Here is a 14,326-nt window from a genome sequence, read left to right as displayed (position 1 = left end):
GTTAATGTGCTTTTAAATTCTGCTTTTGGGGTGCGAGCTCTCTCCCTGAATGAAGTGAGCAGCTCCACTGCCTGAATAATCACTTCCATAAATTAATATGGACTGCAGCCACATCCATCTGTGCTGTGATTTCCCCCCACCACCCATGCTTGGAAGGGGCCTGTACCTCCTAAGTAATTATTTACATTCCACCTATTGCATTCTCCATTGCAGACAACAGTCTTTACTCATTTCTCATCTTGATTTACCCCCTGTTGCTTTCTGTGTTAAAAAAATACTGCACGAGGGGTGAAAGCCCGTGGTAACCTCCAGCCTGCAGCATTAGGTGCCTTCTGCCTTTAGCAGGGAATAGTTGTAACTTACATGAAGAATCTTGGATCAGAGGAGTGTGAAAATAGAGATTATTATGATTTTTACAAGCTTTTATTTTGATACAGGCGGGTTGGTCTTAGTCATTTTTCTTAAATAAGCTCGTTTATTGTTATTAATAATAACATCTTAGCCTTGCTGTCAATGGGAGCAGGATGAATGAGAAATTCTGGCCAAAGACATTGCATAAACCCCTCATCTTCAAAAACCAGGTACCGTATTTACCCAGAGCAGTGAGGGGATATGAAGCCAATGCAAAAACCCACCCAGGGACCAGCACATGCGGGTGCGTGGCTGGTGGCCCCCTGCAAGCCGGTGGGGACAGCCTGGCAGGAGGCTCCCTCCCTGCTCGGCCGCGCTGGAGGCTGCTCAGAGGCAGGGGATGAGCGGGGTGTGCTGGTGCTCCTGGTCCTAACAAAATCTTTCAGACCAAGTGAGGTTTGGGGTGAGTTATGGGTAAATTGTGCTCGTATGAGTGAGATCGTGCTGGAGCTGGGACCAGGAAGAAATTTTCCTTTAGGCAAAGACTGGCAGGGACTGGAAGCTTCTTTTTCTTCCTTCCCTCTGATGCACAGGGCTCGATCACAGTCTTGGCTCCCTGCAAACGTACTCAGTAAATGTCTCCCTGCTATTGTAGGGACATGCAAAATTGTGGGTTTTGTGGGTTTTGCAACACCCTGGGCCCCCTTGTTTTGCTGATGGGCACATTAGCATCGCTCTTCTGTGCAAACATGAGCTTGAAATGTGCAGGAGAGTTTTGGGCAGCACTTTTTGACCTAGATGGGTAGTGTCTGAGAAGGCAGGTATCTTGTCTGGACTAAATGTCTATTACACTATTTCTGGTGGGTGCAGAAAACGGGGTTTGAGGTCCCAAATGGTCCCTTTGAGTCCTGTGTCCTTGAATATCAATGGTCTGGGGTCTCTGCTGGATTCCCCACCAACAGAGCCTGGATGAGGTGGCGGGCCATGACCACAGGACTTTCCCATCTTGCCCTATGAAGAAGAGGTTAGAGGTCTTGTGAAAGAGTAAGAAACAAAGGAGAAAGGAGAGAGAGAGGCATAAGACAGGCATAAGATAAAGAAATGGAGGAAGGAGGTGCCTAAGGAGAAGCGCAAGACTTCCAAGTGGAGATATTACGTTTTTCGCTTTCCTTTACTGAATGTCCCCGTGTTGGTAAGTGACACACACAGCTTGTAGAGGAAAGGGGTGGGCTGGCTGCACTAACGGTCCTGGCTGCTCTGGGTACTAAGCAGCTGGAAACAAAGACAATTGCCTAAAATTCATCAGCATGGGCCCTATCCAAATCCCAGCGACTTCAGGGAGCACTAGCCTGAGCCCCAAAATCCACTGGCAGATTAGCTACCCCCACGCTCCCAAGCTTATTTAGGGAATTATCTTTTGGAGCAAAAAAAATGAAAAGGCATTGCTGGCAACTGGTGCGGCGGCACCCCGGCAGAGGCAGCCGGCATCCCCTCCTCCTGCACCGGTGGGAGTCCATCGCCCCCTTCCCCTGCCACCTTCTTTTTTCTAAAACAAGAGAGTTGGCTATGTCTGGCAGCCCCCCAGACCGACTGGCTGACTTGCCATGGATGCTGGGCAGGCCGGGCGTGAGCCGAGGTGCGTTTGCTCAGCCAAAGCCCCTCTGGCATGGCCTGGCCTCGCTGGCGAGCTCTGGGTGGAGGGAAGTGGGAGCGCACGAGGGAGAACACGTCCCGTTGGCAGCGGTTTCGCCAGTGAGCCCGCACAGCTTTTGCCTGCATGAGATTTTGGCATGAGGAAATTATGTTATTAGTCTGTCACTTTTACAAGCATTGAAATTTATGGAGGAGGCACAGATGTTAAAAAAAAAACCAAACCAAACAAATACCCAAAGCTGAAAAATAAATAACCCAGCTAAAAAGGAAGCCTCGGAGCCAGACTGACTCCTCGGCAGCCGCTGCAGAGCTCAGTTTCCACGGCAGTGGCCCGGGACGGCCGCCAGCCGGAGTGGCGGTGGGAGCTGCCCCGTCCCCTACGCCGCGCTCTGCTGGTCCCTTTCGTCTTTACAGCAGGATCGTGTTGCCATGCGTTTCTCCATCCAAGCCAATGACGGACAGGGCCTCGCTCCATCCCTTGTGAGGTGCAACCCAGTAAGACGGGAAACTGCAGCAAAGTTCTGCTGGTGGTGGTGAACTCAGGCTCGGTGCAGAGCCAGCAGAAAAGGCAGGTCGGGCAGATGGCGAGGATGTCCCCCGGGCCACCGCGCGCGGGCTCTTCGTCAGCTGGGCGGGAGGTGGGCCAGCAAAGCAGCCTGCACGGACGTAGGGCAGCTGCGTGGTGCCGTCCATGTGGCTCGCGCCTCCGTGGAGGGAACCTTTCCCTCTGGCACTGAAACCAATCCAGGAGGGAGCCCCTGGACAGTGCCAGTTTTGCACTTCAAAAATGCTGGCAGGTAGGCTCTCCTTTCTGATTACATCATGTCACTATGGGCTGTCTCTGGGCATTGGTCGGGATCCAGCCGCAGTGTGGTGGATGCTTTAAACCCTGCTAGATTTGCTCCTGTCTCCTGATGCTGTGGTCCCTCTGCCAGCCCTGCTTTGTTAAAAATGTATGTTTTTATGAATTATTCTACTTTCTAGTGTTTTGCGTTCAGTTGCGCATTCCTCTTGTGGTCCTCACTGGGTTTGCTTCTTTTCCTGGGCTGAGGGGCCTGGGCACACACTCTCAGGGGGCTGAAGCCCCCTCCTAGGGACCTGCCCTCCCCGGGGACTCTCGCACCGGCCTCCCTGAGCTGCAGGCCCCACCTCCAGGGGTGTGCATGCATGTGTATCATCTTGAAGATGGTAGCGGAGAAGGTTTAAGTAAAAATCTCACTTTTCCCCACCAGTGGGTGCAGGTACAGCAGACGCTGGGGCAGGGGCAGGGACAGGGGTGGAGGGGCAGGGTCTGGGGCAGAGGGACAAGGACAGATGGACAGGGCAAAAGGACAGGGGCTGGAGCAGAGGGACAGAGGGATGGGGCAAAAGGATGGATAGAGGGATAGATGAAGAGAGACAAGGGCTGGGGCTGAGGGACAAGGACACAGGAGGGAGGAGGCAGCAGGAGCAGGGACTCAGGTGTGGGGTGGGGACCAGGGGCCGGGCCAGTGCCAGGGGCTGGGACCCCGGAGCAGAGACAGGGGCAGAAGCCGGGGCGCCGACGCAGGGGCAGGGGCAGGGACAAGGCAGGGGCAAGGCAGGGGCAGGGGCAAGGCAGGGGCAGGGACCCGGAGGCAGACAAAGGGCGGGCAGCAGAGCCCGGCTCGCAGCCCGCGTCCCCGCAGCGGCAGCACCGCACACCGGCGCGCAGAGCGAGGAGCGGGCGGAGCGGGCGGCGGCGGCGGCGGAGGAGGCGGAGGAGGAGGAGGAGGGGAGGGACCTTCCCCTCCCTCCCACCCCGACACCGGGGGAAATAAATTATTCCCAGCCCTCGCACTCCCAGCTCCGTGCCCCGCACCCCGGCAGCGGCAGGCGGGGACGGCGCAGCCTTCGGCGGGCGCGGAGGGGCCGCCCCTGCCCGCGCCGCACTCCGCTCCGCGCCCCGCTCCGCGCCCTCCTCCGCCTCCCCGCCGACTCCCGCGGGCCGCGGCGGGGGGCAGCGCCCGCCCCGTCCCGTCCCGTCCCGCCCCGTCCGTCCCGTCCCGCGCGGAGCGGAGCGGAGCGGCGCGGCGGCCCCGCCGTGCCCTGGATGCCCCAGCGGCGCCGGCGGCAGCAGCATGGAGCGGCGGCGGGGCGTCCCCGGGGGCTGGCCCTGCTTGCTGGCCGCCCTGGGTGCCCTGCTGGCGGCGGGCCGGGCGGCCGCCCCCCGCGCCCGCTTCTCGCCCTTCTTCTTCCTCTGCACCCACCACGGCGAGCTGGAGGGCGACGGCGAGCAGGGCGAGGTGCTCATCGCCCTCCACATCGCGGGCAGCCCCGCCGCCTACGTGCCCGGCCAGGAGTACCACGGTAGGTGCAGGCGCCCGCCGTGCTCGGCGCTGCGCGGCCCCCGGCGGGCGGCCCCGGGGGGTCCCGCACCCCGGAGCGGCACCCGGGCCCCGCAGCCGCGCAGGGAGGGAGGGGGGCAGGCGCCCGGGACGGGGAAAGGCGCGGCCGTGTGCCCGGAGGGGGCCGGCTGCCCCGGCGCAGGGCTCCGCGGGGCTCCCGGCCGGGAGGGACCGCCTCCACCTGCCCCGGGCGCAGGCACCGCCGCCGGCCCCGTCCCAGCGCCGCTTCGCCCTGCCCCGGCGCGGCTCCTGCGGGGCGCAGCCCGGAGCCGGAGGAAATTCCCCGTCCCCTCTCCTCGCCCGGCCCAGCGCCGGATCCAGAACCTCCCGAGTTGCTGGAAGTCTCTCCCTCTCCCACTTCAGCGGCTTTCGGAGCCGGCTTGCACCGAGAGCATCCCCCTTTCCTCGGTGGCTGCGCGGTGCCGCGGCTGGCGGCTGCCACTCGCGGGTGACCGAAACGCGTCCTGGGGAGGGCCGCGGGCCCCGGGGCGGCCGCCCCTCGCTGCCGCGGGGAGCGGGAGCCGCGGGCCGGGGCGGCGGGTCAGGCACGCACAGGTGGCTGTGAGGGTGCCCAGAAATAACGAACCGCCTGCTTTTTGTAAACGCCCGGGCTGAGCTCAGAGGATGAAACAGCGCAGGGAAAGTTGCCCAGGCAGGCAGGGGCTCCACTTGCGTGATGGGTCGGGCGAGGGGCACAGCCCAGGGCTGCCCGCGGCCTGGCAGGCGGGTGCGCTGCTGCCGGCGGGGGAAGGCTGCCTTCGGCTGGGGGCTGCCCCTCTACACCAGCAACCGGCTGCTTCAACGGCCTCATCACCTCCCTCGCTATAGAAAACTTCCATGGGTGAAACATTTTTTTAATTCGGAACCGTGGAAGACCGCTTAAAAGTATATTCACCAGACCTTCTCCTCTCTTTGTGTCTGCTTGAGGTTTTGCAGTGCTACGTAATAACAGCTAATTCTGCAGGAAGCGTTAAGAAGTCAGGAAAATTAAAAATAAATATTTATTTAAAACACCTTGCTCAGAAAAAGGTACTACGTAATGGTCCCTGGCTAAAGATGGAGTTAAACTTCAGGCTTTGATATATGCCAGCTCAGAATTTAAGTTTTAGGTAAACCACAGAATCGTTGAGTCATGTGAATATTCTGATAGAATTTTTAATTGTAAAGGCAGAAAAGACAAACACAGCAAATCTTCATTTTCACGAGCTCTAAGGGCTCCTGAACTTTTTGTCTATGTATAACCTTTAACAATATAGTTTTACCAAATTCATATGAAACTTTTGTTTGTAAAATGTTGGTGTCCTTTTTAACAAACCAGATGTGTAAATTGTATGACTTCACCAGATGAATTTTTTCCTTGGAGCCCCATATCTTCTGGCCCGTAACAGACACTCAGATCAGTTAAATTGCATTCAGCCTGCTGAACAACAACTGTGCAGAGGAAAAAAAAGAAGCTGGAATTTCCATCTTGCACAAATTTAAATGCTGGATTTTTAAAAATACGGTTCGGACACATACATAACAGAATCGCCCCCTTTCCTCGTTTGCTGCCGTGTTTCCCAGCCTGCAGCCGGTCTTTAAGCCCCGTCGCTGGTCTGGGGAGAGGGGCTGGTGGCGGGCAGGGCTGCGGGCAGGGCTGCCCGGCTGCCCCGGCCCTGCAGCGTGAGGAGCAGGGCTGTGGGTGTTTCGCCGGGGATGCTCTTCTGCCTCTCGCCCTCTAAAAATGGGGTTTGAATTTTAAAATACCAGCCTGCAGAGGAACGCCCCAGATGCGCGCCAGACCTTGCAGGTCGCCAAGGGTGGATTTCCCGTCGCTGCACCCGACAGAGCAAAACGCGACGGCTTTGCAGGTGCCCTGTGCCTCGCTTTGTTACCTGCCGGCTCTCGGGGCGCCGGAGATGCGGCCGAGCCGCCCTGCGCCCCTGCGCCCCGGCTGCGCGCCGCTCCCCCGGCCCTGCGCGCCCCGCGCAGCCGCTGCGCGCCGCCGCGCCGCCCCGCGCCCTTGCGCTGCCGCCGGCTGCGCCCCCCCGGCGCCCTCCGGTCCCCCCCGGCCCCCCTCCGGCCTCCCGCGGTCCCCCCCGGCCGCCGCCCCTCCGACACCTGCACGCCCGAACGCCGGCGGTGCTGGCTCGGCCTCAGCACCGCCGCTGCCAGAGGCCAACATCTGCCCCGGCGGCTGCAACCAGAGCGTCTCAGGGTATCTTCTAAAGCCACTCTATTAAGAAAGAAAAAACCAAAACACTGAACGCATTCAAAGGATCACGCTAATTCTTACCAACACAGCAGAAAGTCCAGAGACTGAACTTGAAAACTGATTTGTTTACATAGTACAAGATGCAGGTACACCCCGGTGTGAGCCAGCCTCATATCCGATTTCTAACTTGCGATGGTAATTTTTTTCAATTTTGTGCGTTGATTAAACACTTAACCTGTGCCAAAACAAGGCAAGAAGAGCTGCCTGTTTGCTATGCACAGCGCAGCAGGCATATCCTTGAGCTAAGCACACTTATCGGGCTAGATATTTTGAAATATCTCATTTGAATATTTTTAAATATAACAATTATCAATGTTAAATATAGCACGAGAAAAAAACCAAAGTATACAATCTGAAGACATAATTTGAAGCAATCTGGGCTTTTATATAGTGCCGTTTAATGTTACTGGAAAATGCCAGTCTGCACCGGTTGAGCATTCATCATTTAAAAATCAAACTTTAAAGGCGGTCTTGTGGGGACACAGAGGTGGAGTTTTGTGACGCAGTACAGAAGCACAAGACAAAGCGAGATTTGCATATGTACAATGCAAATTCACCTGCTCAGAGAGCATATTAAATACACTGCTCCAACTCTTCGCAAGTCCTAGCGAGGCCCCGCTTTACACTTACTGCCCCGTCACTCAGGTGACAGCAGCATCCGAGAGCATCAGGTTCAAAGGGGAGTGAATTGGATGAAATCATACACCGAGGCCTGGATGAGAAAAAATTCTGATTAAAAAAAAAGTCAGCCAACAACTTTCTGTTAATTTGTTTAGATGTTTCCTTGGGCTCTCGGGGTGGGAGGCAAACGGCGGCGCAGCCAGGGGAGCTGTGATGCTGGCTCTCACCCGTTTGCCCGGCTGTCCCTTGCGCGGCCCCGCAGCCCGGGAGAGGATCGGGATCTGGTGCAAAAGACGCTTGCCTGGGAACCGGGCGAGCACAGGAGCTTCTGCAAATGGCTTCTCTGACACACTGGATCCGGTACTTTATTTCCCTGTGCCTCTGAATTTCAGAAGTAAAATGAAGGCAATAATATTCCCTACTTTGCGTAGTTAAGTTAGATACTTTGGGATTTAGCACTTCTCCCCTAAACCTTAAAAATACTCCAGGTTTGGCCCTTTTCCTGCAATCAGTAAATATTTAAAAATGCATTCACTGATTGAATAGGACCAGACCTACGCTGCCTATAAATATGCTCTTTTATATACAGGACTGACTCGATAAATCTGTAAACAATTTTATTACCTTTGGCAGACTTTTTTTCCTTGAATTAGCTTATTTCAAATTTAATCAAGTCCTTGAGCTGGAAAAGCACTTAAGCGCTTGCTCAAATGCAAACTGACGGAGTGTGCACTGGTTTCACGTAGGCACCTGCTCAGCTCCCTTCCAGCCCAAGTGGTGGTCGTGTGCTTGGAGAGCTCATCGGGGCCCGCTTGGCTTCCTCGTGCCTCTGCTCTTAGATAGCAGTGATCCTCTTTTGTTTTTCTCCTGGGCTTTCCGCTGTAATCTGCAGAGCAGAATATAATTTCTTCAGGGGAAAAAACCCAACTACAGTACATACTAAAATTTTTTACGCAAGTTCTTTTGGGTTTATTTCCAATCTGTGGTCAGTTTGGCTTATCCATGTCAACTGGCCTTCAGTGCTGAGAGCATGTACCATCATTTATGGGCAGATAATACATTGGAAATGCATAAAGAAAATACACGTCTAAAGGATAAACTTCACTGAACATTGAGTCTTCGCTGCCCTTAATCACAAAAACCTAGAAATGAACAGTCAGATTTGTAGTGTTTAAAAAATACAAACGAATTACCTTTACACCTATTTTTTCCTTTCCCTCAAACCCATTTTTGCTGTCACTGCAAACAGTGCCTTTTTCCCAAAGTTTCAAATTTAGATCTTTTAGGAACAATTTTGAACTCTTTTCCCATGATTGATGTTAAAACTCATAATTCTGCCCTTAAAATAGTGTTCTTTAATGAGACTTGAGTTTCTATTTCACTCTCCATTGTTCATTTTTTTTTTCCCAGAACGGATTAACCTTCAGTCCCCAAATGTTATCAGTTTCCATCAATGACTGTTACTATTCTTAGATATACTGTATATTGTCTGGAACCATTGCTTTGATAGGTTGTAAAAAAAAGTTTTCAACTATTTTAAGTGGTAGTTAGGCACTCTTTCAGCACTGATAAAAAGTTGTTTAAAGTCTGGCTAATCCTACCTTTCCTATTAACCGCTGTATTTAAGAAATACAGATCGTGACTTAGTATCTGTTTTCATTATGGTTCCTTACATTACTTGTACCTGCTTGATCTGGTGGGTATTTTCATTGTAAATTCTTATTGTTCAGATTATTAAAAAATGAAAAGGTGTTGGAGTTCAAAGTGAGGGAGGGGAAGAGAGAAAAGAACTGGAGAGTAAGTAGTGATGCTGCTTGAGGTATAAACACGATTATAACAGAGTCGCAGAAACTCAGTTATGGATAATTCCTCTACCAGTTACACTGAAGTGTAGAAAGCTTTTTGTGAACCGGTAGAAGTAAAGAGTGCCCAGGAGGTGATGTTAATGATGGTGGATCGGTAACAGAAGAGCAGATTGCAGTCCATGTTTTCCAGCATCAGCCTGAGAGGCAGATCAGCTTCTTGAGTCTTTTGCAGGGTAGTCCCTCAAAACGTTTCATCTCATCCACTTACACCCTCCTCTGACCTTTGGAAGAACGGAGACTTCCATAATTTTTTGTTTTAAATTAAAGAGGTGTGTAGAAATTTTTGCTCACCGGAGTCCAGTTAGCTCCAGGGATTATTTAAGGGACACTTGAAAATGTGAGGCTGGCAATAGGTAGCAATGGAGAGGGAGTTATTACAAATGGGAAAGAGCCTTGGTCTTCAAGTCTCTTCTGTCCTCTGAGGTCCCTAGCAATATCTTGCAGCTGCGTAAGGGTTTCGTAGCACATAAAAATTTCATCTGGGGTCAGCATTTACTAAAAGTGTCCTCCTGCACCAAAGCCCCCAGAGTGCACCCTGACTGTGCTCTGCGGTATTTAGGATTTTCTTGCATAAACTGCACTTCGCAGAAGCAAGGCTGATTTCTGAATACTGTGGCCTGTTCTTTAGATGGTCTGTTTGAGTTTGTCAGATCTGAGCCTTACTTAGTGTGTTTTTGAGTGAATGCAGGTTTCTAAATCTTGATGTTGGCCAATGGATTGTCTGTGTTTCTGAAGCTCTTGTCTGGCCCCAGAGTTCACGTGGTGTATCTTTGCAAATTTTAAAAAGTTGTCCTTTTAAGATCTCTTGACCAGAAACTGATGAAGGATGTCAACCTTAAAAGAAAAAGGTAGGCAAGGTCACAGCTGACAGCCTCGTACAAACTGTGTTTTGCTAGGGAAGATGTTAAATTTTAACGGGTTCAGCTGTCGTTACTCTAATTTGTGGGCCAAATAAGCAGTCAGCAGATGGCTCAGCCAAAGATGTGGTCAGGCATGGGATTGATGAAAGGAGGTAGAAGGTCCACAAAGGCCTAAATGAGCCTTTCTTGCAAATTTGCAGCAGAGATGTAATCTCTGCTTAAATCCTTTCTCCCCCCATCAGGGGGCTGGTCCCCCCTGCAAAGGAGACTTGATTGCCCCAAATAACAGAAATCAAAGTCAGCATGGCGTGCCGGCATGACCCACATTTGTCAGGTGACATCTGACTGCAGGACAGAAACGGTATTGTTGGTATTACGGGCCTGCGTAGGGCAAACTGTGCTGGGCTTGTCTGTATACATTAAAAAAATGATCTCTGCCTCACTGAGTTCACCATCCGAGGCCCAGGGCTCGGTGTGGGGGCTGGCGTGTGTGCACGGACCTTTCCCATAGCATGTCACCCAGCACTGAAGCCAAGGAAGAAAAGCAGCCTATACATGGTGAAAGGGTGAAAAAATACTGTTTCAGTGGGGATATTGCACATATTTTCTGCTTTCTGACTTTAAAGGAGATATTTTTGATATGTCTAATTTATCTGTGGAATTCATTGCTAAAATCTGTCCATACTAACTGCTTTTAAGTAGAAATTAAAAAAAAAAAAAAAGATATTTTTCTTGCAATTAATAGTTGTAATTAGATATAAATAGATATATATAAAACAAGATATAAACCTTGTACTTCAAGACGTAGGTGACCAGTAAACGATTTGTAAGTAGGTTACTATGCCATGGTGGCACGTAGTACATTTCTCCAATGTTTCCCACATTGATTATTCCACCAAAGCCGTGTTGGTTCATTAGGTAGAACAGGGCGAGACTGTCAGACCGGCAGCATTTCTCATTTTCCTTATTGTTCCCTTGATCTGGATTTTTGAAGGCCACTGCTTTTGAAATGCTGTAGCATTTGATTATGGTACAGTAGTACAGTATTTGCATATTGACGGGTTGAAGTATGATTTTCAATCTGATAATAGCCGTGGTGATACAACTGAGACGGATTCAGATACAACCTTTATTTGCTTTGTGTGTCTCATGCCCTACAGCTGTGGTTTAGATTTGTCATGAGTGTTTGCTGCATGGAGAGGGAAGGAAACGGCACTGTCTTACCTCTGAGAATAAGCAACCTCTCATACCAGCCCTTGTTATGAGAATTTCAATAGTCTCTGATGAAAGGTTCAGTCTTTTTAACATGCTTCCTTTCTTTGTGTTAACATTTCCTGCCTTTTCATGGGGCATGAAAGGTGCACAGAGTGCAAATGTGTGTCTGGAATATTTGTGTAATTCCCACTTTTTTTCCCCCCAATTGTGACTAGCCTCTGGGATAAACATAGGACAAACTCTGACAGTGCAACTTTTAACATCTGTCAAAGCCCAAGAACAGATTGCTTGTGGAAAAGACCTTCCCGGTTTGTCAGACGATGCCTTCTTGTGAGGCAGGCGGTCTTCCTCCATTCGCCCTCCCCTCAGGTCGCTCCTGGAAAATGAAAGTCATAGCGTGGGTCATGCGGTTCGTGCGGTACAGGCTGGGCTTTGCCAATGGACGGTGGTGTCACGGAGGCAGAGATCCCTCTGGTCCATGCCTGTGGGACCTTCTCCCAGGTCCCCCCACAGTGCTCAGATACTTCCCACGGGCGACACATTTTTTCTCTTTTCCTAAAGGGAAAAGCAGGGTCATGGAGGTGGTTTTTTTTTGAAGACTTTGTTTTGTTTTGATATATCTCTCACTAAGCATTTGCCTTAAATAAGGCAATGTCAGAGCGGCGTACATCCTGCTTGGAGAGGGAGAATCAGGGTTTGCGAGGGCCATTAGGGTTTGTGCCCATTGATTCCACAGTCCAGGACCAGGCATTACTCCGTCCTTCTGCAGCTGGAGAGGTCCTGGCTGGGGCTGGAGATGGCACCCAACAGCCTGGCACGGGGCCACAGGCTCCCTGCCATTGTCTCCTGCAACCACCTGGAGCAGCTGATGCCTCCCGGGCACCACAGTGTTTCCTGGGCAGCTGGGTTCAGCTTAGCTTCAGGCAGAGGCACCTGTGAGCTCGTTCTTCGTCTCCCCAGCCACAGCATCACCTGCGTCACTCCAGACTCCCTTTGGTGTAGTTGTTGGCTGTTCACCCTCGTCCTGCTGCTGTCAGCGTGGCTTTCTATTTGGGGAGACTGGTTGGTGTGTGTGGTTTTCGCATGCTGGTAGCCATCTCCACAAAGCTCCTCTCCCTCCACCCCAGTGGGATCCCTGGTCTTCCCGGGCACCCAGGACATCCCCGACTGCTACCTTGCAGTGTGTTTCCTCATGACCTGTTGTAGGCAATGCCTGTTACGTGGACATCTCAGGCTAGAAAGCAGGAGGTGTCTGGGGGGACTGGACATGAGTGGCCTGTGAAAGTTGAGCAGGTGAGGAGTTCGGACACTTTCCGAAAGGCTTTTATTGCAAAGCGGAGGCTGTTTTTCACAGCCTTTGTAAGGTCCCTCTTGCCATATTTTTTCATCCTGGAAACAAAACAGAGTAGGCTGTTCCCTGCTCCTCTCTGGGCACTTTGATATTAATATCGGTTGTGAGAGTTTCACAAGCATCTCCTCGGGGGGTGAAATCAATGCCGCTTTTCCAGCCCACGTCCATTGAAGTTCAACCTGCAGGAGCCCAGAGTGACAGCAGGTGACAAATCCATCTCCCCTCAGGTGCAAGCTTTACCCTACAATACCCTAAGTTTAAAAAAAACACCTTCTTTCAGACTTCCACACTGACCTTCTTCCTAAAATTGTGCGTGCTGCAGGTTTCTCTCCGAACTGTGCAAGTGCTTCAGTGCCATGTCCAAGTGCTGCCCCAGTTTCCCATGTCCTGGGGTGACAAACACCACGGGGTGTACCCAGCCCCGCAGCGGGACCGGTGCTCCCCACAGACCCTCTCTGGGAGGTTGCCTTGTCCTGCTGCCCGAGGGGGAGGTGGTGTGCCAACCTGGGGGTCAGCCTGTCCCCACCTCGGCTGCCAGCAGGGGAGGAGGTCAGATGGATGGTGGCCCCGCATGCCTCCAGCCCTGTCCCCTCCTCCTCTCTGCCTGCTCAGAGGAGGGAGCAGCTACAGGGGACAGTTCAGAGTATTTGATTGAGATGCCCAGAGTAAAATCTGATTTAGGTTTGGTGGATGAGAAGTCTTATTAGTAAGCCCAGCCTTTTGGGTGTAGGGGTTCACTAGGTGTTGGAAATATTTGTGAAGCTGTGTGTAAACCTATTGCTGCATCTTCTCCTGAGGCAGAAGCCTTAGGCCATGCAAACTTGCAGGGTGGTCGCTGGTTTCTGTCTTTGGTTTTGCAAGATACAGCACAAGGGGAACTGGCAGTGCCCTTGCTCTTTACTCAGAGCGAGCAGATTACTCATCAGAGACAGGGCTGAAGATCTGTGTGTGTTTCCCTGAACGGCATCTACTCACACGTATGCATGACTGTGGCTGCTTGTTTCACACAGGAGGCAGGGCTGTACACATCGCGCTGAGGGGATGGAGTCATAAACCAGACCAAGACAACATGCTAAGAACTCTTACACCATGCTTAGCAAAATCATGATTGCCTCAGATTAGCCAGTTATTTATTCCTCCTCATGTCTGCTCGAAGGATAGTTTTGTAGATAAATGGGTATGACCTGATGGAGCTGAAAGACAAGAAGAGGGCCTGCCTGCCAACCCTAGCTCCGGCTGTGTCTCCTGCTGTCCAGCTCATCGTTCCTTGCTGCCATGGGTGGCTGGATGCTGGCACCCCATCCTTTGTGCCCCTCCAGCGCCTGGCCATCGTGTGGCTCTATACAGAGCGGTCCAGCTGGTGAAAAACACACAGCGTAAGGGGCCTCACCATTTCCCTCTTTCCACGCCCCCAATGCAATTTTCAAGAGCATAGTTAGATGATCAAATTTTGGCAAAGAAGCAAAGCCCCAGTTCATAGAAGGAAATCCATCAAGCAAGGTCCCTTTCATGCACAAGTGTGCATCTGGGAGCAAATGCTGTTCTCCTATCCTCATTCTGCTGCATCGCATCCACAGGTGGTTCCTGACCTCCCCCAGCTTGGATTAGAAGGGGTTTGTGTGGTGGTTGTCCATGGGTAGCGTATGTAGGATGCTCCCTGGGAATGTATGGGGAGACCGAGAAAGTTCACAGTCTGTCCATGTGCTGTGCACATCATAGTGGAGAGCAGGGAAGGAAAAGGGAAAAGAGAGAGCACACAACACTCGCTGGCCAGAAGACTTAGAGAAATC

The 14,326-nt window shown here is 52.1% G+C and overlaps 1 protein-coding gene across 1 annotated transcript in view; it reads left to right on the top strand.

Moving 5' to 3' along the window:
* The first annotated feature begins 4,095 nt into the window (after positions 1 to 4,095).
* Positions 4,096 to 14,326, top strand: part of RELN (reelin) — a 298,352-nt gene continuing 288,121 nt past the window's right edge. Inside the window, exon 1 of the mRNA XM_087765536.1 lies at positions 4,096 to 4,332. Coding sequence (XP_087621662.1) covers positions 4,104 to 4,332 — 229 coding nt within the window. The 5' untranslated portion in view covers positions 4,096 to 4,103. The remainder of the gene's footprint in view (positions 4,333 to 14,326) is intronic.

This window comes from Nipponia nippon, unplaced genomic scaffold, assembly GCF_047370975.1.
Source record: "Nipponia nippon isolate SJK-2023a ecotype South Korea unplaced genomic scaffold, ASM4737097v1 scaffold_3, whole genome shotgun sequence".
Taxonomy (NCBI): domain Eukaryota; kingdom Metazoa; phylum Chordata; class Aves; order Pelecaniformes; family Threskiornithidae; genus Nipponia; species Nipponia nippon.
This window is presented reverse-complemented; position numbering and strand designations above follow the sequence as displayed.